This window comes from Bos indicus, chromosome 16 (assembly GCF_029378745.1).
Source record: "Bos indicus isolate NIAB-ARS_2022 breed Sahiwal x Tharparkar chromosome 16, NIAB-ARS_B.indTharparkar_mat_pri_1.0, whole genome shotgun sequence".
NCBI classification, from domain to species: Eukaryota; Metazoa; Chordata; class Mammalia; order Artiodactyla; family Bovidae; genus Bos; species Bos indicus.
Window position 1 is genome coordinate 7,088,769 of NC_091775.1, and position 25,196 is coordinate 7,113,964.

General features: G+C 42.7%; 1 protein-coding gene across 2 annotated transcripts in view; it reads left to right on the forward strand.

Moving 5' to 3' along the window:
* The window catches only part of LOC139176317 (uncharacterized), a 30,554-nt gene extending 8,981 nt beyond the window's left edge, over window positions 1-21,573 (forward strand). For both annotated transcript variants that reach the window (XM_070767910.1, XM_070767909.1), the window contains exons 2-14: window positions 2,053-2,178; window positions 4,713-4,783; window positions 5,245-5,269; window positions 6,908-6,978; window positions 7,431-7,455; window positions 9,322-9,392; window positions 9,817-9,841; window positions 12,250-12,317; window positions 12,777-12,801; window positions 16,511-16,558; window positions 18,522-18,604; window positions 19,024-19,134; window positions 20,751-21,573. In XM_070767910.1, the coding sequence (XP_070624011.1) occupies window positions 2,091-2,178; window positions 4,713-4,783; window positions 5,245-5,269; window positions 6,908-6,978; window positions 7,431-7,455; window positions 9,322-9,392; window positions 9,817-9,841; window positions 12,250-12,317; window positions 12,777-12,801; window positions 16,511-16,558; window positions 18,522-18,604; window positions 19,024-19,113 (690 nt within the window). In that variant the 5' untranslated portion in view covers window positions 2,053-2,090 and the 3' untranslated portion in view covers window positions 19,114-19,134; window positions 20,751-21,573. The remainder of the gene's footprint in view (window positions 1-2,052; window positions 2,179-4,712; window positions 4,784-5,244; window positions 5,270-6,907; window positions 6,979-7,430; window positions 7,456-9,321; window positions 9,393-9,816; window positions 9,842-12,249; window positions 12,318-12,776; window positions 12,802-16,510; window positions 16,559-18,521; window positions 18,605-19,023; window positions 19,135-20,750) is intronic.
* Window positions 21,574-25,196: the final 3,623 nt, after the last annotated feature.

The window sequence follows — 25,196 nt, forward strand, 5'->3', positions numbered from 1 at the left end:
TCAGACATTATAGTAAAAGGGAATTACATCTCAACTCTTCTCAAATGTTGCTGCCCAAATTACAAACACTAGCAGTGTAAATCTAGAGACTTAAGAAGGAAAGAACCTGGGATTTACTGGTGGGATTCCCATGGGTGGATGTGGGCTGGATCATTGTTTGGCTGTTGCCAAGGAGTTTAGTGAGATGGCATAGTGTTGTTGGGTTAGTAGGAAGAACATTTGGTCACTGAGAGAAGGAGAGCTTGTCTGTTGATCCTCAAGGAGAATCTAGGGTTAGAGTCTCCAGGCTGTGAGGATGGAGATGATTTTCAAAAAGAATATGGGGCTCTGTAGTCTTGACTACTGGGTCTAGATCATGATGAGAAGTTGATAGAGTCAGAATTTTAGTGGGGAAAGTTTGAACTCCTGCCCATTCTTAGCTATCACTTGGTCCAGGCTGGTCAAATAGGTGTTCAGATCAGTTGTGAGACTTTGAGCATCTCAGACTTAGTTAAGATGCCAAAGGCCAGCACAGATGGCCACCTCCCCAGTTAACTCACATTAAGTGCTCATCCAGACTTGGTCAAGTTAAAAGGAAGCTAATTCTTGGTAGAGCCATCATGTGCCCTTTGGTTTAGAAGGTTCTGAGCTCTGAGCCAACTTGTTGGCCAAACAGACCACTGGTCACTTAGCAAGGTGAACTGGGCTTTGGGAAGGCTACTCGTGAGATGATTGAGTGTGTGAAGAAGCTTTGGAGGATGGACAGACTTGGAATCCTGTGGTCTTTCTGAGAAGCTTTGCTCAGAGGAAACTTGTATTTTGGATCAGGAACTGAAACATAGAGATGAGTGGTAGAAGGAGGATTTGAGCTCTTTTTAAGGCTGAGGCACCTTCTTCAGGGCATCAGCTCTCATCCCCAGAAAACTAGGGGCAGGATAATTTGAGTTGGAGGTAGGGTTGAGGTCCTGGGTAAGGGGTTTTAGCACAGGTCTCAGGGGTGCAGGCATCTGTGTCCTCAGGGAACCATGTACAATCCTGTCCCAGATCCACTATTTATCATTGTGTGACCCTTGGAAAATCACTTCATCTCTCTAAATTTCAACACCGTCTAATGTAACATATGGATTACAGCCCACACTTTAGCCACCCTTCCTCTTGAACAGGGCTGGGTGTCAGAAGAAGTGATAATAGATACTCTCCATGAGCTATAAAAACTTGTTTCTGTGAAAAAGCTGAAGAATAAGCTTCCATCCCCACTTATTGGAGCCATCAAAATGCCCTCTCTGCTTTCAACCACTACTGAAGGTCCATCTTATTCTTGCCATCATTCAAGGTTGAACACTTACAGAGGCATTATGAAGCCCCAGTCCTTTACTTTTCTATTTATTTATTTGTCTATCTATCATTTATTTGGCTGCATTGGGTCCTAGTTGTGGCACAAGGGATCTTCATCACATTGTGCAGATCTTCCATTGCAGGGCACTGACTCTTCAGTTGTGGTGCTTGAGCTCAGTAGTTGCAACATGTGGGCTTAACTGCTCAGAGGCATGTGGGACCGGAGTTTGCCAACCAGAAATCAAACCCCATCCCCTGCATTGCGAGGCAGATTCTTACCCACTGGACTGCCCGGGAAGCCCCTCCTTTATTTTTCTAATATTTTACCTGTACTTAATCATTCTTGGCCTCATAGCACTAAAAATAGGGCATGTTAACATTTCTCTCACTCAGGACAGGGAACTGAGGCAAAGAGGGATCCATATGTCTTTCCCAAGTACCTGCTTCTCCTAAATGTGATTTGAATCCAGTCCGTCAGTCATGGTCACCATGCTGTGCTGAGCTTCTAGGTCTCAGTTAAATAGAGATATTTGCACACACAGCCAGTCTGTTGGATGTTTTCAGTGCACATCAAACTGCAGATCTTCCTAAGTCCACTTTGAATTCAGGAAGCCTTGCTAGGCATCTGGTGAGGAAGGGGACCAGAGGATTGAATTATGGATCAATTATTATTAGCTCCCGGGTGGTCCTCTGCCGGCAAGATCTCGACAGCTCTCACCATTATAATGCATTTCACAGGAGGTCTCATCCAGAAGGCGAAAAGAAACATCCCCCGGATGTCAAGAACATCAAGAACCAGCTGGATGAAGAGAGTTTGTTGTTGGCCACATAATAGGGTGCACCCTATAAGTGACTCGACTGAAGGTACTGTGGAAATTTTCTCATTAAGTTCATTCAAGAATGATTATTGTAGTATGTTCAGGGCTTCATATTTAAGAAAGCAAACAGAAATATTAAGCAATGTTCCTTTATTTCATGTGTTCATTGAAACTATATCAGTTGGTACTGCTTTAACTATGAAAGGAAAGATGCATTCTAAATTCAGCATTTGGTTCATGCTTAAAAGTGAAGATTGTCTCTAGCTATGGTTTGGACATTAGCTAATTTTTTAACACTAGGTGTGATGTGTTCCCCCCTGAAGTCATGTTTCAAGATATCTTTAAATTATTAGACTTTATTTAAAGCAGGATTACATTGACATAAAAGTTGTATGGATTATACAGAAAATTCCAATATCATATCATTTCAGTTTCAGTTATCAAATTCTACTCACAGACAACATATGTGTGGTACATGTTTTTACAATTAGTGACAAAATATATTTTTAGTAATTCAAAGTCTAACATATTAGTTCACCTAACATTCACACTTTGTATTGTTATATTCAGTGATATTTTAAATATGCACATTTAAATTATAGTACCATACAGAAATCTGCACACTAATGTTCACAGTGTATTATTAGTATTTAAATACTAGAAACAACCCAAAGACCATCATGTGATAAATGGACAAATGAATTGTGATATGTACTCAGAATGGAATAATATCCTGCCATAAAAATGAATTAAAGATTGAAATATGCTACAAAATGGGTGGACAATTTAACACAAAAATTTATTATAGTTAGTAAAATAAGGCAGGCACAGAAAGACAAATATTGTATGATTCCACTGGTTTAAGGTACACAGAATAGGCTAACTCATGGAAGCTGGAAATAGAAATTACCAAAGCAAGGAGGCAACGGAGAAGGTGGATTATGACTTAATGAGTACAGAGGTTCTATTGGATCTGATGAAAAAGATGTAGATGGTGTTGATAGGTACACTAAATTGTGAATGCAGAAAAATCAAGATTGCCGGGAGAAATATCAGTAACCTCAGATATTCAGATGAGACCACCCTTATGGCAGAAACTGAAAAAGAACTAAAGAGCCTCTTGAGGAAAGTGAAAGAGGAGAGTGAAAAAGTTGGCTTAAGGCTCAACATTCAGAAAGCTAAGATCATGGCATCTGGTCCCAGTACTTCATGGCAAATAGATGGGGAAACAGTGGCTGACTTTATTTTTCTGGGCTCCAAAATCACTGCAGATGGTGATTGCAGTCATGAAATTAAAAGACGCTTACTCCTTGGAAGGAGTTATGACCAACCTAGACAGCATATCAAAAAGCAGAGACATTACTTTGTCAACAAAGGTCCGTCTAGTCAAGGCTATCCTTTTTCCGGTAGTAATGTATGGATGTGATAGTTGGACTATAAAGAAAGCTGAGCACCAAAGAATTGATGCCTTTGAACTGCACTGTTGGAGAAGACTCTTGAGAGTCCCTTGGACTGCAAGGAGATCCAACCATTCCAACCTAAAAGAGATCAGTCCTGGGTGTTCATTGGAAGGATTGATGTTGATGCAGAAACTCCAATACTTTGGCCACCTGATGTGAAGAGCTGAGTCATTTGAAAAGACCCTGATGCTGGGAAAGATTGAGGGCAGGAGGAGATGTGGATGACAGAAGATGAGACGGTTGGATGGCATCACCGACTCAATGGACATGGGTTTGGGTGGACTCTGGGATTTGGTGATGGACAGGGAGGCCTGGTGTGCTGCGATTCATGGGGTCACAAATAGTCAGACACGACTGAGCAACTGAACTGAACTGATCGAACTTTTTAACTCTTAAAAATTATGAAAAGAATAAATACAATGTATTTTTGATGACAATGCTCAGTCGCTAAGTTACGTCTGTGAACCCACGGACAGAAGCACACCAGGCTTCCCTGTCTTTCACTATCTTCCTGAGTTTGCTCAAATTCATGTCCATTGAGTCGATAATGCTATCCAGACATCTCATCTTCTGTGGCCCCTTCTTTTCCTCCTGCCCTCAGTCTTTCCCAGCATCAGGGGCTTTTGGAGTGAGCCTGTTCTTTACATCAGGCAGCCAAAGTATTGAAGTTTCAGCATCAGTCCTTCCAATGAATATTCCTGATTGATTTTCTTTATGATTAACTGGTTTGATCTCCTTGCTGTCCAAGGAACTCACAAGAGTCTCTTGAGCACCACTATTCTAAAGCATTAATTCTTTGGCACTCAGCCTTCTTAATGGTCCAAGTCTCACAACTCTATATGACTACTGAAGCATAGTGTGATTTTTAGTGCTTCCCTCTGTCAGACCGAGTTTCAAGGCGATCAGGTTCCCCTTAGCCAGAAAGCTTAAGGCTCTCTGACTCATTTCTGAAACGTTCATCTCCTTTGCCTTCCTCCACCCAAGGGAAAGGTTGTCCAGCAGATTTCAGCCAACACTTATTAATCACCCACATCCACACACTCCCCTGATGTGTCCACATTAACAAGGTCTTCCCGATCAGCATCACAGATGTCCTGACAATTCCTCTATGTCCTCCTAGAGCTCCCTGAGGACCATCTTGAGGGGCTATCCGTTTCAAGGTTGGAGGAAGAGGCTCCGCCCAACTCCATAGTAAGTGCCTTCTATTCATCTGAGATAAAAGTGTTGCTTCATGACTTTATTTTCTAGCTGAATTCAGATAAAAGTTCAAAATACGCAAGACAGTTCATATAAACAGTTTTTAATTTGATGGATGAATTTCTCCCAGGAGATAACTTATTCAAAAGGATGGTTTTCAAAAATGACAACACAAATTAAAAACTGGAATCGGGAGCAGTTTCCTCAGCAGAAACTGTTCCTTCCTGAAATGAAAGTTTTAATTACTGGTGAAAATGAGCTGGAGACCTCTTTCAGGAGGAGCTCCAACCTCCTCTATTATTATGTTGGGGTGTCCTCTATTATTCTTTTGGGGCTACAGACTGAACAGCACATTCCCATTTGGTTTTCTGACAAGAAAAAGAGAACAAAAGACCTGAATGCACAGTACTGAAGCCACTGACATCCTCACACTGTTTTTTTCTTTCTAATTGCAGGCACGTGAACAAGCCAGTGAACATGGTAATTATTCAGGGATAATCCTTCTGATGAAAATAATCTAGTTGATGAAGGCGGAAATCTCTTGCCAGCTCTGTTTGGACAGTCGCCCTGATGCTGGATTCCTAAAAGGGGTGAAGGGAGGGGGTACAGATAAGAGACTGATCTCCCAGGAAAGAAAATGTCTGTGCTCTATGGTACCTGGACACAACTATATCATTTAGATGCCTGGGTTAGTGTCCCATGTGTGAGCCCATGCAGTGTGATTCTAAAGCTGTCTGTGTGTGTTTCCTCAGGAGATGTTTCCCTCTTATACAGCACAAGTCAACTGTGAACTTTCTAAACACTTCTTATCACACTGTGCACTGGCTATAGATTACCTAATTCTTTCCTCAACTCAGTTATTCCTCAAGTTTGGTTAATATTCATTTTGCTGGACTGGAGACAGTGCTGAGAAAAAATGGACCAAGCTATTGACCTCCTAAGTGGAAAAGGATAAACTGAGAACCTCGGGGTGGTCCCAGTGTGTCTGTCCTGGACCCCTGACCTGCACTTAATCACTCAACCATGGGATCCTCAGTCATGGAGCAAGGGGGTCCCTGCATCTACGTTTATGCCTGGAGGTACTAGAGCTCCAGAGGTTCAGATTGTGCCCATCATTGTAAGATGGGCTCAGTGGTCATGGAACCCAGGGCAAACGTAGGTGGATTATCGCCAACATTGGCACAGTCATTATTGTGAAAGGCACCTTGGGATTCATATCCTCCTGGTCAATTCAAAGATCTGAAAGTTGTGTTCTCTTGTTTAAACAGTACAGGCCATATCTGTTGGTGCTAGTGTCATTGTTTAACCAAGAACAGAAGAAGATTGTCATCAGGGAGATATTTCTTTGTACTGGGTGACATTACCATAAGCCTTACATTGGTTAAACCCTGTAGCACACTTTGAAGGGAAGGTGTCAAATAGATCTCACACTGGAACTTGACACTCTGCTTGGTGACCTTGACTCTTGTTGTAAACCTCCTGCACACCAGGGTCCAAGAAGGTCAATGTTTACCCCATGCTTTCTCTCCATGATGAACTGTCCCACGAAATGTATGGCTTCAATGAGTGTGAACAGACACTGACTCAGTGGACGTGCAAATATTGTTTGGACAGTGAAGACTAGGAAGAAACATCACATGATAGATTATAGCTATTTGGCAAGGTAGGGGTTGAATTCAGTCCTCTAACAGAGATTGCTTTTAATCAAGAACAAAATCTCACAGAAAACTTAGTAAGTGCATCAGCTGAAACTGAATCCTGGGGAGGCAGTGATCTAGGAAGAAATCCTTCAGGATAGGGCTGGTTTTGCAGAAGATATAAACAGGCAGGAGTTTCATGAGTCTCTGTCAGTGAAAGGTGGCATGCATTTCAGTGTTTCTTTTTGCCCAAATTGTTAGGTTATCACTAGTTAAAATACAGAAGTTTTGTTTCGTTATTTCCTGCTCCTCTGATTTGCTCTTATTTATACAAAAAAGAGGATGATTCAGCAGCAACTCAGTGCATAGTTACTAATGCCTTATGCATACACTCCACCCCATGCCCCTCCAATGAAAAAACGCTCCTGAGAGGTTAGTGAGCACCTTACCTGTGTCCCTGTGCTGTTCTGTGTCCCTCCAGTTCCTCAAGAGGACATGGTGGTGGAGCTGCCCCAGGACTGGGCTGAAGACGAGCCTCTGAAGACTGTGGATGTAAGTGCACCTTTCTTAACTGGGGCAAGGCTGCGGCTTCACTGCTTTATTTTCCTTTTAGTCGAACACAGGTATAGTAATCTGACAATTTACATTACCACTGAGGCATGCAAATCCTTGGCTGGGAAAGTAGAGAGGATAAATCTATTAACACAGTCCTGATTCAAAAGGACATTTAAATAAGACAGCATCATTTACTACTGTAGGTACTTTGCTCAGCAGAAAGTGTTCTTTCTTGAAAAACAATTTGTAAACGTTGGTCAAATTAAAACTGAGAGATCTTATGTGAAACAGACCAGTCTTCCCAACAGAAGACTGGTCTGTTTTATTTTGGAGCCACTGAAATGAAGAGTGCTAGTTACCTGAGGACAAAAAAACAGATAACAGAAGACTTAGTGCAGAAAATTCAAGATGCTGAGACACTCACTCTGTTTTCTTCTCTGCAATCACAGGAATCTGGGGAAGCCTGTGAACACGGTAAATATTCAGGGATCATCATTCTGCTGAGGGAGAATCCAACTGATAAAGGTGGGGTTCTCTGACTGGCTCTGGCTGGAGAGTGGCCCTGATGCTAGATTCCTACTTAGGGTGTGAGCTGTAGGTGCAGAGAAGAGACTGATCTCCCAGGAAAGAACAGTGTCTGTGTTCTATGGTACCTGGAAGCAACTACATCATTTAGATGTTGTGGGTTTGTGTGAATCAGGGTTGGGGGCCCTTGTGTGAGTCCAGGTGGTGTGATTCTGAAGTTCTGTGTCTGTGTGTGTTGCCTCTGGAGATGTTTCCCTGTTACACAGCACTAGTCAACTGTGAACTTTCTAAACACTTCTCACTACCACTGCACACTGGCCATACATTACCTGATTCTTTCCTCAACTCAGTCTTTCCTCAAAAGTGAAAGTGAAAGTCATTCAGTTTGTATTCAAATCTTTGCGGCCCCGTGCACTAGAGTCCATGGAATTCTCCAGGCCAGAATCCTGGAGTGGGTGCTCTTTCCCTTCTCCAGGGGATCTTCCAAAGTGAAGGATCAAACACAGGTCTCCAGCATTGCAGCCGGATTCTTTAACAACTGAACTATCAGGGAATCCATTCCCCAACATAGCTTAATATTAATTTTCCTCAAGTGAAGATGGCAATTGGACAAATGGCCCAAAATCTTAACCTCCTAGTGGAAAAGCTAAACTGAGTACCTAGGGTTGATCCAAATTTGGCTCTTCTGAATGAGTAAGCTGCTCCTACCAGTCAGCCACGTGATCCTCAGTCATGTGGAAAGGGGGTCCTGGCATCTATATCCATCCCTGGAGGTACTAGCAGGCCCAGGGGTCCAGATCCTGCCCATCATTATAATTATAAGGTGGGCACAGTGGTCAAAGAACCCAGGGTAACCATAGGTGGATTAACGCCAACTTTGGCACAGTCATTATTGGGAAGAGAATCTCGGGACTCACATCCTCTTGGTCAAGTCACAGATTCTGAGTGTTGGGTGGCCTTTTGTAGAGTGTAAGCCCTATGTGTTGGTGTTCCTGTCTTTGTTTACACAAGGACAAAAGCATATTATCATCAGAGGTGTATTTCATTGTACTGGGTAACATTACCATAACCTCACATTGATTAAACCCTGTAGTACACACTCAAGGGAAATGGTCAAGTAAAGCTCACAGTGGAACATGATAGTCTAGTGACCATGACTCTTGTCGTAAATCTCATACACAGCTGGGTCAGAGACAGTCAGGTTCACTCCATGCTTCCTCTCCATAATGAACTGTCCCACTAAAAGTGTGACTTCTGTGAGTGTGAACCGCCACTGACTCAGTGGACTTGCAAACGTTGTTTGGAAAATCAAGCCTGGAAAACAACATCGCATGATTAATAATAGCTATTTGCAAAGGTAGTATTGAATTTAGTCCTCTAACAAGAGTTTGCTTTTAATCGAGAATAAAGTCTCACAGACTTGGTAAGTACAATAGCTGAAACAGTGGATCCTGAGGATGCAGTGACCTAGGAAGTAATCCAGAAGATAGGTGTGATTTCCCAGAAGCTCTAACAGCCAGGAGGGACATGCGTCTCTGTCATTGAAAGCTGGCATGCACTGTAATGTTTCGCTTTTCCCATTACTTTGGTTATCACCAGTTAAGTGCAGGCACTCTCTTTCATTGCCTTCCTGCTTGTCTCCTTTGTTGTACTTCATCCAGCAAAGAGGAGGGTTCAAGAGCAGCTCAGTCCCCAGTTACTAACCTCTCTGATGAACACATTCCACCCCATGTCCCATCAAACAAACAAACAAGAAACCTGAGATCTTTGGAAGCAGCCTCTCCTCTGTCCTGATGGCCTTCTGTTTCCCTCTAGCTCCCCAGGAGCACGTCGTGGTGGAGCTGCCCCAGGCTGGGGCTGAGGAATCACCTCTCCAACCCCTGGAGGTAAGCTCAACTGTCTGTGTCTCACATCAATCCTGCTTCACTTCTTTATGTTTCATTCAGCGAAATACAGTTACAGTAATCTGACAATGTATATTAGCACTTATGTATGCAATTCCTTGCTGGTGAAATATTGACGTTAATTCTGTTACCAACAGAGACTTGATTCAAAAGGACACTAAAAAATACCGTCAATTACTACTATAGCTACTTTCCTCAGTAGAATTTTTTCCTCCTGCAAACTGAAAGATCCTAAGTGAAAGAGCCCAGCCTTTTCAACAAGGGTCCTCTCTGTTTTCTTTTGGAACGATTGATTTTTTTAAGAGTTTAGTTACCTGAGGAAAACAAAAACTCAGATAACATAAAAGTTACTGCAAAGAACACACGGTGCTGGCAACCCTCACACTGTTCTCTTCTCTAATCACAGGCAGCCGGAGCAGCCAATGAACATGGTAAATATTCAGCGACCGTCCCTCTGCTGAGGAACAATTTAGCTGATGATTCTGGGGCTCTCTTGCCAGCTAGCTTTGCAGAGTCACCCTGATGCTGGATTCCTATGGGGGGTGAGGACTGGGGGTCCAGAGAAGAGACTGATCTCCCAGAAAAGAACAATGTCTGTGTTCTATGGTACTTGGAAACAGCTACATTGTTTAGATACTGTGGGTTTCTGTGAATCAGGTTTGGGGGCCCATGTGTGGGCCCATGTGTTGTGATTCTGAAGCTCTATGTATGTGTGTTTCCTCAGGCGATGTGTCCCTCTTACACAGCGCAAGTCAACCATAAACTGTCTCAACACTTCTCATCACCACTGGACATTGTCTATATATTACCTGACTCTTCCCTCAACTCAGCCATTCCTCAAGTTTGGTTAATATTCATTGTCCTCAAATGGAGATGGTGCTGAGAAAAACAGCCCAAGCTCTTGACGTCCTAAGTGGACAAGCCAAAGTGGGAACCTATGGGTGGTCCCAGTGTGTCTGCTCTGGACCCCTGACCTGCACTTATTGCTCAGCCATGGTCCTCATTCATGGAGAAAGGGGTCCCTGCATCTACGTCCATGCCTGGAGGTACTAACAGCTCCAGAGTTCCAGACTCATTTAAAGTGGGGTCAGTTGTCCTGAAACCCAGGGCAACCAAAGGTGGATTAACAGCCAACTTTGGCACAGTCATTAGGGTAAAAGGCACCATGTGGTCGTATCTTCCTGGTCAGCTCTCAGATCTTGAGAGTTGTGTGGCCTTGTGTAGACAATGTTGGTCATATGTGTTGATGCTAGTGTCATTGCTTAAACAAGAACAAGAGCAGATTCTATCAGGGAAACATTTCATTGTACTGGGTGACATTACCATAAACCTTACATTGATTAGAGCCTGTAGCACACAGTCAATGGAAGGTGTCAAATAGATCTCACAGTGGAACTTGGTAGTTAGTCTAACGACCTTTACTTTTGTTGTAATCTCCTGAACATTGTTGTAATCCTGGGTTAGACAAAGTCAGCGTTCAGCCTATGTTTCCTCTCTACAACGAACTGTCCCACTAAATGTATGACTTCTGTGAGTGAACAGCCACTGACTCAGTGGACATGGAAACATTGTTTGGAAAATGAAGACTGGGAAAGAATATCACATGGTTAATAGTAGCTATTTGGAAAGGTAGGATTGAATTCAGTCCTCTAACAGAGTTTGCTTTTTATCAAGAACAAAGTCTGAGAGAAAACATACTAAATTCAGTAGCTACAAATGTGGATCCTAGGGAGGTGATGATCTGAGAAAAAGTCCAGAAGACAGGGACCATTTAACAGATGCTCTAAACAGGCAGGAGGTTCATGGGTCTCTGTCACTGAAAGCTGGCATGCATTTTAATGTTACTTTTTCCCCCATCATTTAAGTTATCCCTAGTCAAAATGCAGAAACTCTGTTTCATTTCTTTCCTTCTCCTCTCCTTTGCTCTCCTTCATCCAGCAAAAAGGATGATTCAACAGCAGCTCGGTCCATAGCTACTAACCTCCCTCATGCATACACTCGACCCTATGTCCCCATCAAATAAAAGGAGAAAAAAAAAAAAAAAAAGAAGAAAGAAACACTGAGTGATTGATAAGCATCCTCACCCATGTCCTGACTGCAACTCTGTGTCCCTCTAGCTCCCCAAGAAGACCTGGTGGAGAAACTGTGCTTTCTATAATCAACTTTCCCACTATACATATTGCCCTTGTGAATGTGGACAGGAACTGACTCAGTGGATATGCACACTATAGAAAACAAATATTGATAGAAAAATATGATATCATTCATAGTGGCTCTTATTAAATGGCAGGAATTCAGTATTGCCAAATACTGCATATTTGATTTCATTTAAGAAAATTGGTTAGTGAATTAAGAGAATAGCATACTTTGCCCAATACTGAATTCAGTTCCCTAACAGAGATCACTTTTAATCAAGTACAAAGTCTCATACAAAACATGATGATTAGAATATCGGCAACTGTAGATCCTGGAGAAGAGTGATCTGGGAAAAATCAAGGGACAGTGGTAATTTAGCAGGACCTCACAATAAGCAGGAGGAGTCATGGGTCTCTTTCATTGAACAATACACACATTTTAGAGCTTTCCTTTTTTTAGATTGAATATTTCATGTTGATTAGGTTCCTCTAGCTAGAAAGCCAAAGTACTATTTTCATTTCCTTCTTCCTCTCCTTTACTTTCCTTCCTCCTCCAAAGAGGATGGATGAACACAAGTTCATCTCATGCTTAATAACCTCCCACATCTGGACACACCACCCCGTGTCCACACAAAGAGAAAACCCCCTGCATGATTCCTGAACAGCTTCACCAGTGTTCTAACAGCTACTCTGTGTCCCTCTAGACTTCACTGAGGACCTGCCAGTCAACCCACCATGTGACAACACAGAAGAGACTCAGTGTTTCTCCAAGGCAAGCTGTTTTTTTTTTTTTTGGTATGAGATAGAAATATTGTTTCATTTCTCTTTCAGTAGAATTAAGTTGTGACTGATGGTTTTTGTTTCATATAGAGACAGTTCCCTTTGTTGGGATAATGTAGACGAGAGTCTTATTACCAACTCATGATTCCTCAGTCCACAAGATACTAAAATTGTTAGCATCCATTACACTCTGTAGAGTACAGATTTCTCTCTCCTGCAGCAACATTTCTTCTAGGAAATGAATTGTGCAATTTCCAGCCTAAATGGACTTGGAGTTCCATCCTCCAGGCACAGGTCATGCCTTTCATCCTGAGTATGTGTGTGCTGATCTTGCTGGGTTCCCTGGACTCCACACTGCTCCTCATCAGGTTTTCTACTGTCACCAAATGAACCAAAGACTGTGCATCGATGTGATCTTACCCTCATAGCGTCTTCTCTTCTGTCCTTGCAGGTGGCCCTTTCAGGATGTGAAAGTGGTATGTATTCTAGAATCGTTCCCTTTGGGAGAAAAAACTTTGTAGATGAGAAAGTTGGGGCTTTCTCGCTGGTTTTAGTGTAGAGGCCAAACTGATTCCAAATTCCTGCTGGGAATGAGTATAGGGGCCCTGGTGATAGAAAGTAATTTACAAGAGATCAATGTGGATGATTACTGTAGTTCCAGGAAGAAGCTGTATTATGGTTAATAGTGTAGGTTTCTGTCCATGGGACTGGGTGTGTTTTTATGTATAATGAATAGTGTGATTCTTTGTGTGTTTGAATTTGTGGGTTGTGTTTTCCAAAATATCTGTCACCCTAAACGTCACTGTTAGTGGTGTCAGCCCCAAAATATTTCCCATCACAATGTACCATGAATGTTTATGTGTATAAAAATAAAACAAAGTATATACATTCACTGTATCCATTGATTTTATACCAAGTGAACATCCTTTTCCCAGGAAGACAAATCCCATCACTGCTGAGGAAGATGTTTACAGGATTCTTTTTAATTTTTATTAAAATTTTTATTGGCTGTTCTTGGCCTTCATTGCTGCTCAGGCTTCTTTCTACTTATGGAGAGCAAGGGCAACTCTCTAGTTGTGGTGCGTAGGCCTCTCACTTTAGTGGCTTCTTTGTTGCAGAGCATGGCTTCCAGGGCTCTTGGGCTTCCATAGTTTGGCACGTGGGCTCAGTAGTTGTGGTACATGGTTTAGTTGCTCCACAGCATGTGGAATCTTTCCAGACCAGGGGTTGAACTCCTATCTCCTGCATTGTCAGGTAGATTCTTAACCACTGAGCCACCATAGAAGTCCTATAAGATTCTTAATGAGCGAAACTGTGTTTCAGGATCCCCTTTACTGGGTCAACCACACCTTCATTTAATAGTAAATCTCATCACTTAGTAGGTCTTGTAGGATTTTGATTGCTCATGATTCACCACTCTGCCACTTCCCTCGTTCAAACTCTTTCTGTTGGAGCCTCAGAATGAATCACCCCCTTCATCCAAGGCCCCAAGTACTGGGGAGGCTCCTTCCTTCTTCAGGGAGCCCCTGGTACCCAAGAGCAACACCCAGTTTCAGAGGAATCTGAGAAAGGAGGAGGCTCCAGGCATAAATGGAGGGAGTTCATTCCAGCTTTGCCTCTTACCCTTTGAAGTGTCCAGTCTGTCCTGTTAACTCAATGCACCATGTTGTTTAGCACGTCTCTAGAACTTTTCCATCCTGCCACTAAAATCCTGTAACCATTGAACAGACACTCCCTGTGTCAACCTCTTCCCAGGTCTTGGATCCACCCTTTTATTCTCTGCTTCCCTGAACTTTCCTTTCAATATGGCAGGTAAGTGGAATTGTTCAGTATTTGTCCTCCTGCGACTAGCTTATTTCGCCCTTACCAATAGCTTCCCACTTTGCTTCAAATGACAGGATTGCCTTCATTTTTAAAGACTCAATCACATTCCAGTGTATGTATGCACCACATTTTCTTTCTTGATTTATCTGCCCTTGGACACTGAGCAGTTTTTCTATCTTGATTGTTGTGTACGATGCAACAATGGGTATGAGATTATAGGTATCTCCTGGAACATTCTAGTTTTATCTCCTTTGGATATAAACTCAAATAAATGATTGCTGGATCTTATGATAATCTTAATAATTTTTTGAGGGACTTCCAAACTGTTCTATAATGGCTATGCCATTTATCATTCCTACCAACAGGCATGGAAGTTCCACTTCTCTACATATTTGCCAACATCTATTATTTTCTTCATATAATACACCTCCTGAAAGGTGATATCTCCTTTTGACTTGGTTTCCATTTCCACTAACTACCCCACTTGCTGCTTAGTGATGCTAAGCATATTTCCTATGTATATTGATCACTTCTATGTCTTCTATGAAGAAATGTCTATGGAAGCTTTTGAACATGTTTTAAAGTCAGTTATTTGCCTGATATTATTGTGAAGTTGTGTTTTAGCAGTTGCTTTTATATTCTGGATATTGGCTCTTTATTCAGATACAAAGTTTGCAGATACTTCTTTGATTCTATAGGTTGCCTGTCTATTGATTTTTGAGGAGATGATCCTTTCTTCACTTGATAATTTTAGAACCTTAGCAAATATCATTTGGCCACAGTGGTCAGTGTATTCAAGATTCCCTCCTTACGATTCATTGGTCTCTCTGCCTATTTAGCTGCAGGTAGAATACAGTTTTGACTGCTGTGGCATTCTTGCCTGTTCTGAATTTAGGAAGCCTGAAGACCCCATTGTTGTTCTTTGCTCTCAAGACTGTTTTAGAGCCCACTGGCGCTGAGGCACAGGGTAAACACTCTTTCCTGTCAGGGCCGGCCCTTCTCCCTGGCCCGCCCTTCACGGAACCTGCGGAGCGTCAGTCAGGAGGAGGTGGAGGCCTCCGCAAAAGTTTAAAAAAAAAAAAAAAAAGACTGTTTTGTTCTTTGGGTTTCTTCTGGGTTCCGTAGTTTGGGAGATGTTTTTTTTTCCATTTTATTAAAATGACATGGGATTTTGTAAGTGGTTTAAATATATATGTACATCACTTTTAGGAGTATAAGAAGGTCAACAACACTAAATATTCCAGTCTATGAATATGGTACAGTATTCCAATTACTTGTCTCTTCTTCTTTTAACAGTGTTCTATGGTTTCCAGTGCACAAAACCTTCACTTCCTAATAAGCCCTTTCCACTGCCTTCCTTGGGTCCTCTAGAATCAGGGATGGGAAAGATGGGCTCAGGAAGAGAGTGAATATTCCTCCCTTCCCTCCATACCTACTTTCTGGTTACTTGTAGTACACGAGTGCTGGGCCATGCCCTTTACCTCTGCCCACAAATGAGCTCCCTCCTGAGAATTTTCTTTGAATCTGAGTGTTCACCTTACTAGGGCTTCACCGGTAGCTCAATTGTTGAAGAATCTGCCTGCAACGCAGGAGATCCTGTTTCGATTCCTGAGTCAGGGCGATCTGCTAGAGAAGGGATAGTCTACCCACTCCAGTATTCTCGAGCTTCACTTGTGGCTCAGCTGGTAAAGAATCCGCCTGAAATGTAGGAGACCTGAGTTCAATTCCTGGGCTGGGAAGATGCCCTGGAGAAGGGAACGGCTACCCACTCCAGCACTATTGGGATGTTCACAAGCACTCTCCCAGTGCCTGCACTGGGTTCAAGAGCCCAGATTTACCTGCATATGAATGATCTTATCAGGCCATCATATCATCTGGAATAAATGAAAAATAGAACAGGCAATTAGTTGCCTTTTTCTTGTCTGTGGAGCCCTTAGAGCTGAACTTTCCAGTGTAGTAGCCATTAGCTAGAGCTGCCTATCTATAATTAACATATTTCAACAATACTTAACTTGTTATATTGAAACAATCACAAAAAGCACACATAGCTTGGTCACACTAGCCATATTTCAAAAGTGTCCATAAGCATTGGCATTTCAGCTTCGTAAACTTGAATGTAAGAGCTCTATTGGGCCTGTAGAAGTAGAAGGTTAAAAGGTAATTTTCTCAGCCTCTTTCTCATGTGAATATGTTCAAATGTGATCACCATCTTGTGAAGGGCTCTGACTCCACAAAGCACAGGGGAAGTCTGAGCCTGGAAGGAAGACTGGGGAGATGCTGTGTGAGCCAAGTGGAGGAGGAGAAATGGGTAGGTCAACTTGTGTAATAACTGTATTATTGCTCATGGTTATCTTTCTACAGACTGTTTTGTGGAAAACGTTAGCAGCAATGATGCGGAAGAGAATGCAGGTAGGGAACAACTCTCAGGTGGGATTTAGAGGGAGAGGGTTCCTGGACCATTTGAGTTACACCTGCTTCTTCAGAGATGAATATAAACCGAGGAAGAAGAAGGAAATATGTCTAGAGTTGTAGTTTGTTCTTTTCAAATTTTAACAATATAATAGAGTTATGTGTCCATGTAGTTGATTCTGTTGTGCTTATAGTCATTTCTTCTTGCTTTTCCATTTAGAAATATCCTTTCTCACAAGACTCCTTGTTCCTTGCCCTTTCACCTGCCTAATATGAAAGCTTGGCTTCTGGTTATTACCTGCAGTGTAGTATACACGAAGGACTTTGGCTTCATGTTTAAATTCTCCTATGATGGCCATATCCTAGTGGGCACAAAAGTCTCATAGTCACTTGACACTGGAGACCAAGTTCTGGCAGTGAGTGTCAGGTTGCGGGTGAGATATGAACTCTCTCCCTGTGCATTTTCAGGACGTGTGGCCTGCCCTCATGTTTGTCCTCACTGTTTATTCCTCATGTAAAGGGTGCTCTCAGGGTTGAATGAGTCAGAACACACGTGCTCTTGCGTCCCTGCCTGGGCTGAGTCTGCTGGAGTTTCTCTCAGAACCACACCTCCCCAAGGATGCTGTGCTGAAGGTGCTTCCACGTGAGAGCAGCCCATGTGTTCCTAGAGACCAGCATGGCTGCAGATTCTAGAGACTGTGAAGGGGCTGCTGGCTTTCTTTACACATGTTCTAGGAGCCCTACTGACCTGGTCTTCTGGGACTGATCAAACCTAGGTCAGAGACTCAGAGCAGCAGGACTCGGGGTGACTGCTCATCTTAGAACCTAATACTCCCTCCAGAGAGAAGCTCTCGGTGGTTTTGATCACAATCTTTGCACACTCCTCAACTCGTTTATTTACCTTTCATGTTTTTACTTGTTTTACATTTGAGTTGTGGTATTTTCTTATATACTTTGAGTATGATCTCCCTTTCTGATATATTGTTTGTAATTTTCTGTAGGTTATCTTTTCATCCTACTGACTGTTGAAGAGACTATGCTTTCACTCTTTTCTTGTCTTAGAAACTTGGTGAATTTCATTTGACCCTATATCCATGAGTTTACTTGGGGCTCTTTATTCTGGTCTTTAGGGCTATGCATGTGTTCCTATGTCACTATCATACAGCTTGGATCCCTATATCTTTGTAATGTATTTGAAATCAGGAGGTGAGAAAATCTGAAATTAGTTCTCCAGATTATTGTGTCTGTTTGGAGTCCTTAGAGGTTCCATATATATTTTTGGATTTCTTTTTTCCGTTTCTGGCTAAATGAAATTGAAAGTGTTTGCCTTTATCCTCTCTTAGGGTCTGGGAAACTTAAGGTGTTGCTGAGAGCATTAAGTATCTCCCAGGCCACTGAGGTCACATCAGGCAACAGGATAGTCTCTGTTATGTGAACTTTTTGTCCTCCCCTCCCCTAGGACTCAGAAGATTATCATGTCCATGTCAGGCCATTCCTGAGAGTGATGGATTGTTTAATTAAATAATGGACTCATTAGAGACTGTGGCCATACACACATGGTCCTTCTTCTAATGTTTCCATGTTGGAGAACTCTAGGGTTGGTGGAGGCTCAAGGAGGAAGGAAAAGAACAGTGACTAGAGGAGAGAAATGATGAAGGAAGTAGAGGGGAAACAGCGGTAGAAGAAGGCAAGCAAGGTCGTGGGCAGAGATGCATGGAGACAGTGACCACCTGGAGGAGGAACACGTGGAAATGGTGTCATTCCTCGTCACTCGTAGACAAGCTGAGGGTGGCAACAGGATGTTGGATGTCAAAGACCCACTTTTTCATTGCAGAAGTGAAACACTGAGGCCCTGGGAGGTCCCTGGAGACAAGGGCACCAGGGGTCCCAAGGCCAGGTTGTGAGGAGCACAGGGTCCCCTGGTCACATCCTGACTCTAAATCTCCCCTTTGCTTTCCCACAGCCACTCCAGATGAGTGCTGCCCTCAGACACCAAGAAACTGCATGGTGCATATTGAGGATTTGGAGGAGAGCAAGACTATAGAGGTCATTTATTTCTTCTTTCATATCTTTTAAAAATGTTCTCTCTTATCCTGATCAATAGACTCTTCTTTGCAACCCTTCCCTTTCTCCTCTTTCCCTCTTTTTCTGATTAGCCTTCTGCAGGACCTGGTCTCTTGTAGGCACTTGGGGACCTAGGAGCTTATATAAAATCTATGAATCTATCTTCAGCCCTATTCCCCCATTTTCTGAGCATTTCCCTACTCCTGACCTCATGTCTGCACCCTTGAACCTGGTTTTGTCACCATGAGTGGCCTGAGCAGGAGTTGAGGCTGGAGTCAGCAGGTCTGGACCCACACAGCTGAAGGGCCCCCATGAAGTCTGCACTGCCCTGAGCTACCCCATATGGTTGCTTTCCTACCCTGGGAGGGATTGGACCTGCTTGACTGATCTCTTCCTTCCAGATACCAAAAAGATCTCTGGTCATCTTTTTGAAGACTGCTTCAGGAGAAGTCAGCAGCGATGATGAGGAAGACCTGGAAGAGCAAGAGTGAACGTGGGACCTGGGGTGAAAGGTGAGGCAGATGAGGGCCTGTGTCTCTGTCATGACCCCATTCATTTGTTGGTGCTTCAGAATCACCAGCAGAAACCATGGGGTCTGCTTCTGAGGGTTATCACAAACGTAGAGACAAGAGGGTGGTAACACTCTGTGCAGACGAGTGGAGGATGCCCTGAGCATGTCTCCCCAGGGCACAGGTCCCATCCAAAGATGCCCCCGAGGTTGCTGGACTAGCTTGTCTGGCAGCTCTTACTTTTGCAGGGAGGCTGGGGGGCACTGTGGGGCCACCGTGTGCAGGAGTCCAGGAGCTGCTGTTCCAGAGTGCTCTCTTTAAAGATCTCCCTGTGGGGGTTTCCTCATCTCCCTCTGCAGGATCCAGCTCTGCCCTCCCATCCCTGCTAAGGGCTGCAGGGGGAATCCCTAGTCCATCACCAGCTGCAGAGAGAGGTTGGGGTGGCCCTGCCCTCCCCAGTCCTGGGCTCTGGGAACAGAGTGAAGGAGACACAGGTGCCTGGCAGCTCTGCATCCCTGTGGGTGCTCCCTGGTCGTGAGGGTCCCAGCCAGCCTGGGGGTGCCCAAGTCTGGGGTTTCTCAGGATCTGGAACCCTGGGGTCCTAGGTCACCTCAGGGCAGCATCTCTCAACCTGAATTTGGAGGTTCTGTAGATTTTTCTGTGTATGTGTCCAACTGAAGACACATCAGAAAGCAATTTAGTCCTTTGTGCACTTGGGCTGGTGGTGCTAGTGGTAAAGAACCCTCCTGCCAATGCAGGAGACACAAGAAAAGGGTTTGATCCCTGGGTATGGAAGATGCACTGGAGAAGTAGATGGCAACCCACTCCAGTGTTCTTGTGTGAAGAATGCCAGTGACTGAGGAACCTGGTGAGCTATCATCCATAGGGTTCCACAGACTCAGACATGACTCAGGTGACTGAGCAGCACACTTGGGATGAGTGGCAGGATTCAAGTTACTCGTGTTCCTTTTATTTTGTTCCCAAGTCTGTCATTAATAACATATATTGTTTTATTATAGTTTGAAAATAAATGTTTTCTCTCAAATTTCAATGTTGCGATATGCTAAACAGTTAAAATATACTTTTTATAATATAAAAACAGTTTAAAGGCAGAAACCTCAGGAGAGTTTGGTTGGGGCTTAGAAATGATTATTCAGGAAAACAGAGATTCCAGGTGTCTGTCCATTTCCAATGCTCAGGTCTCAGGAGCAGTTGTACTGTGTAGGATGGGTGGGCGTGTTCTCCTACCCTCTGTGTCATCTGACCTCCTGCTCCTGCCAGGGCCTAGAGGGAAGGGGGGACCCAAACTTTCAATCCTGAATCCCAAGTCCCCTGTTCCTTTGCCTGAGTCTCACTGTCCAGGGGACCCATCAGTTGAGGTTTGCCAGCCAGATGCCCAGGTGTACTTGCTCCTGTGGGACATTTCTAGACACTCCTTACTAACAGACAACACCCTCAGCAAAGAGCAGTAAACAGACCCAGTGCCTTGCAGATCTGAGCCCCAAAGCCAAGTCTAGATGCTGGGAAGTCTTCTGGGTCCTGCACACCCTCCCCAGGGAGCCCTCCTCTGTCTGACTCTGCATCTTCCAGGGACTCCATCACCTGTGTTGGTGTTGCAGGCTCTGCTCTGAATCCCTGAAGACCTGGACCTGGACATCATCCTGGACCCCAGAGGGGATGGAGCCCCCACAGCACCAGGAGCCTCATCTGGACCAGATCAGGGGAGGCCTCACTGCCTCTCTGCTGAGAGTCCTCATTTAGTACAGCTTCATTTGTTTTGCTCTGTCGATTTAGTATTAGTTTTATCTACAGTTTTATCTTTATGTTCTGTATATATCTATATGTTCCATATTTATAAGTAAGTTTTTTCATTAAATGTTTTTATCTATTTACTTTCAAAAGAACTTTTTATAAAAACACATATGTATAAAGTAACCCCCTCAACAGAGGTAGAACTTAAGAAATTGTCATAAGCCAGTCACCTTAGTGTCTACCACCGGGATCATTTCCCCCTTCACACAACTCAGTCTTTGTTGTTTAAGAACTGCAAATTTATTTCTAACATCTATCCTTCTGTCATTGTCTTTAAGAATTCTGTTTTCTCATATCTGCTCATTCCAGTAGTCAAAGGAGATCAATATTACCCTTTCAAGACTTGCATGTCAGGATTTTTCAGAACTCAGTCTGCTTTCAGGGTAAAAAGTTCATGATCCATCATTGATCTCCATTTGTAGCTTTTCTTCTGACACAGAGGATTTCTCTCCAAAAAGGCTCTTTACATGTTAGTTGTCATTCCCTTATATTTCTCCTGCTCTTTTATTCCAGCTGCCCAAAGGACTATTCTCATTGACTGTATTCTCATGGTGTACATTTGTCTCCCAAACTCATTTATTTTGTAAGGTAATTTTGTAAGTCTTAATCTCTCTCACCCAGCTCTCTCATCACCACATCCCTCTCCTCTCTGTAAACCACTTCTTTGTTCTCTGTTTCAATGACTACGTTACTGTTCAGTTATTTTGGTTCACTGGTTTTGATTTTCAATTTCCACATTCAAGTGACATCATACTGTATTTGTCACTCTGTCTGACTTATTTTCCTTAGCATAAAACCCTCTAGGTCCATCCATTTTCTCACAAATGACAAAATTTTATTCTTCTTTTTGGCTGAGTAATAATCCATGCATACCACAGCTTATTCATTCATCTCTTGATACACACTTTGAAAAAATACCCATAAATGGAATTGCTCAATCATATGGTATTTCTGTTTTTAGTTTTTGGGAAAACTCCATACTTAGAGGATATAACTTAAGATATTACCCAACAATTCACCCTAATATCTAAAGTGCATATTTTCTAAATAACTGAATTATTTAGACTGACAATTCAGTTCAGTTCAGTCACTCAGTTGTGTCCAGTTCTTTGGGACCCCATGGACTGCAGCACACCAGGCCTCCCTGTCCATCACCACTCCCGGAGTTTACTCAAACTCATGTCCATTGAGTGGGTGATGCCGTCCAACCAACTCATTCTCTGTCATCCCCTTGTCCTCGTGACTTCAGTCTTGCCCAGCATCATGGTCTTTTCAGTGAGTCAGTTCTTCCCATCAGGTGGCCAAAGTATTGGAGTTTCAGCTTCAGCATCAGTCCTTCCAATGAATATTCAGGGCTGATTTCCTTTAGGATGGACTGGTTCGATCTCCATTCAGTCCAAGGGACCCTCAAGAGTCCTCTCCAACACCACAGTTCAAAAGCATCTCTCCTCGGTGCTCAACATTCTTTATGGTCCGAATCTCGCATCCATTCATATTCATAACTACTGGAAAACCCATAGCTTTGACTAGAAAGACTTTTGTTGGCAAAGTAATGTCTCTGCTTTTCAATATGCTGTCTCGTTTGGTCATAATTTTTCTTCCAAGGAGTAAGTGTCTTAAATTCATGGCTACAGTCACCATCTGCAGTGATTTTTGGAGCCCCCTCCAAAATAAAGTCTGCCACTGTTTCCATTGTTTTCCCATCTGTTTGGCATGAAGTGATTGAACCAGATGCCATGATCTTTGTTTTCTGAATGTTGAGCTTTAAACCATTTTTTTCACTCTCCTCTTTCACTTTCATCAAGAGGCTCTTTAGTTATTCTTTGCTTTCTGCCATAAGGGTGGTGTCATCTGCATATCTGAGGTTATTGATATTTCTCTCAGCAATCTTGATTCCAGCTTGTGCTTCAGCCAGCCCAGTGCTTCTCATGATGTACTTTGCATATAAGTTAAATAAGCAGGGTGACAATATATAGCTTTTGACGTACTCGTTTCCTGATTTGGAACCAGTCTGTTGTTCCTTGTCCAGTTCTAACTGTTGCTTCCTGACCTGCATACAGATTTCTCAAGAGGCAGTTCTGGTGTTGTATTCCCATCTCCTTAAGAATTCTGCAGACTTTGCTATGGTCCACCAGAATCAAAGGCTTTGACATAGTCAATAAAACAGAAGTAGATATTTTTCTGGAACTCTCTTAGTTTTTAAATGATTAAACGGATTTTGGCAATTTGATCTCTGATTCCTCTGCCTTTTCTAAATCAGTTTGAACATCTGGAAGTTCATGGTTCACGTACTGTTGAAGCCCGGCTAGGAGAATTTTGAGCATTACTTTACTAGTGTGTGAGCTGAGTGCAATTTTGTGGTAGTCTGAGCATTCTTTGGCATTTCCTTTCTTTGGGATTGGAATGAAAATTGACCTTTTCCAGTCCTGTGTCCACAGCTGAATTTTCCAAATTTGTTTGGCATATTGAGTGTAGCAGTTTAACCTTGAAATGAAAGCTGCTCCGTTGTGTCCAACTCTTTGCATCCCCATGGACTATGCACTCCATGGAATTCTTCAGGCCAGAATACTGGAGGAAGTAACCTTTCCCTTCTCCAAGAGATCGTCCCAACCCAAGAATTGATCCCAGGTCTCCCACCTTACAGGCAGATTCTTTACCAGCTGAGCCATAAGGGAAGCCCTTTTCTATATTAACACTATTGAAAATCTTGCTTTTATGTATATTCCTCACCAATCGATACTGTGTAAGATGATACATGGTAGACTGTGGAAGAATTCTTATCCCCTCTCTAACGCATGATGCTAATTTCAAGTATTCATTTAAGCTTTCCTTGATTACTTATTATAACATGCTCTATCATAGTAAAGAAAAATTAGCTAATGTTATCTTGGATGTAGCTTAGGTAATAGAAAGGGCAAAGGTTGAAATTTTCTGATTAATATTCAAAGAGTAAGAAAACCTATCTAGCAGCTTAAATAGGCAATCATTCCTCATTGCAGTAAATCCATGATTATTAAATGACACTAATGACAGATTTTGTTTTACAACTTGAGCTCTGTGCAACTCTTCTCAAAATTTGCTTTGAGACATATTGGAATGTCTTCTACTTGTGGAGCATAAAATTGGCACAATCCGGTCTTTCCCTTGGTGTTGATAAGCCTTAAAAACGTGGTGGTTTAAAGACTTGGGCTCCTTCCAAGTTGGTCTTAATTTTAGTTTACCAGCATAGAAATGGCAACCCAGTTTCCAGGCCCATTCTGGCCTGGAAAATCCCATGGACTGAGGAGCCTGGTAGGCTACAGTCCATGGGGTCGCAAAGAGTCAGACATGACCGAGCGACTTCACTTTCACTTTCGCCCAGCATAGAGCATTCCTAGGACTTCTTTGACCCTTATCATTCTTTAACATGAAAATACATAACTGTGATATGGTAATAAATATCTCAAATAACATGAAAATATGTAACTTTGGCACAGTAGTAAATATCTTAAATGGTACTGAGTTACTATATGGTCTCTACTTTGGTCACTGGTATGAAAAACTGAGCTTGCAAGTCTGGACTCTTCTGATTTGACAAGATGACTCATTTTGCATAGTTCAGATTGATCAACGAATATTAGACTCAACGTGATGGGAAAGTTGTTCAGTTGTGTCTGACTCTTAGCAGCCCCATGGACTGTAGTCTGCCAGTCTCCTCTGTCCATGGAATTCTCCAGGCCAGAATACTGGAGTGAGTAGCTGTTCCCTTGTCCAGAGAATCTTCCCAACCCATGGATCAAACCCAGGTCTCCCGCATTGCAGGTGGAATCTTTACCATCTGAGCCACAAGGAAAACTACCCACTCCAGTATTCTTGATCTTCCCTGGTGACTCAGCTGCTAAAGACTAAGTTCTTGCAACTTGTCATATGTGATTACGAGCTGATTTGGGGGTGAGTTGACTATTAAGGTAGGAATACCTGTTTGTGTACTAGGTTGTGTCTAAAGGCACATTTAAAAACATTTTTTTATATTTCATTGATATTTATTGTATTCTAGAAGTTTTTGAAAGTGTAAATGTACTTAAAGAAATACAGGATGTAGAAAATACAGGCATTCTATCTAACATTTTTTGCCTATAGTTGGTGCCAAGAGACATAGCAATAATGTAGAAAAAGAGTCTTTCCTTTAACTCACATTAACTTCATGAAATAATGCCTACAAGCTGAGAGTTCTAGCTACCAGATACCCTAACCACCCTAAGACTGCTTCAGCC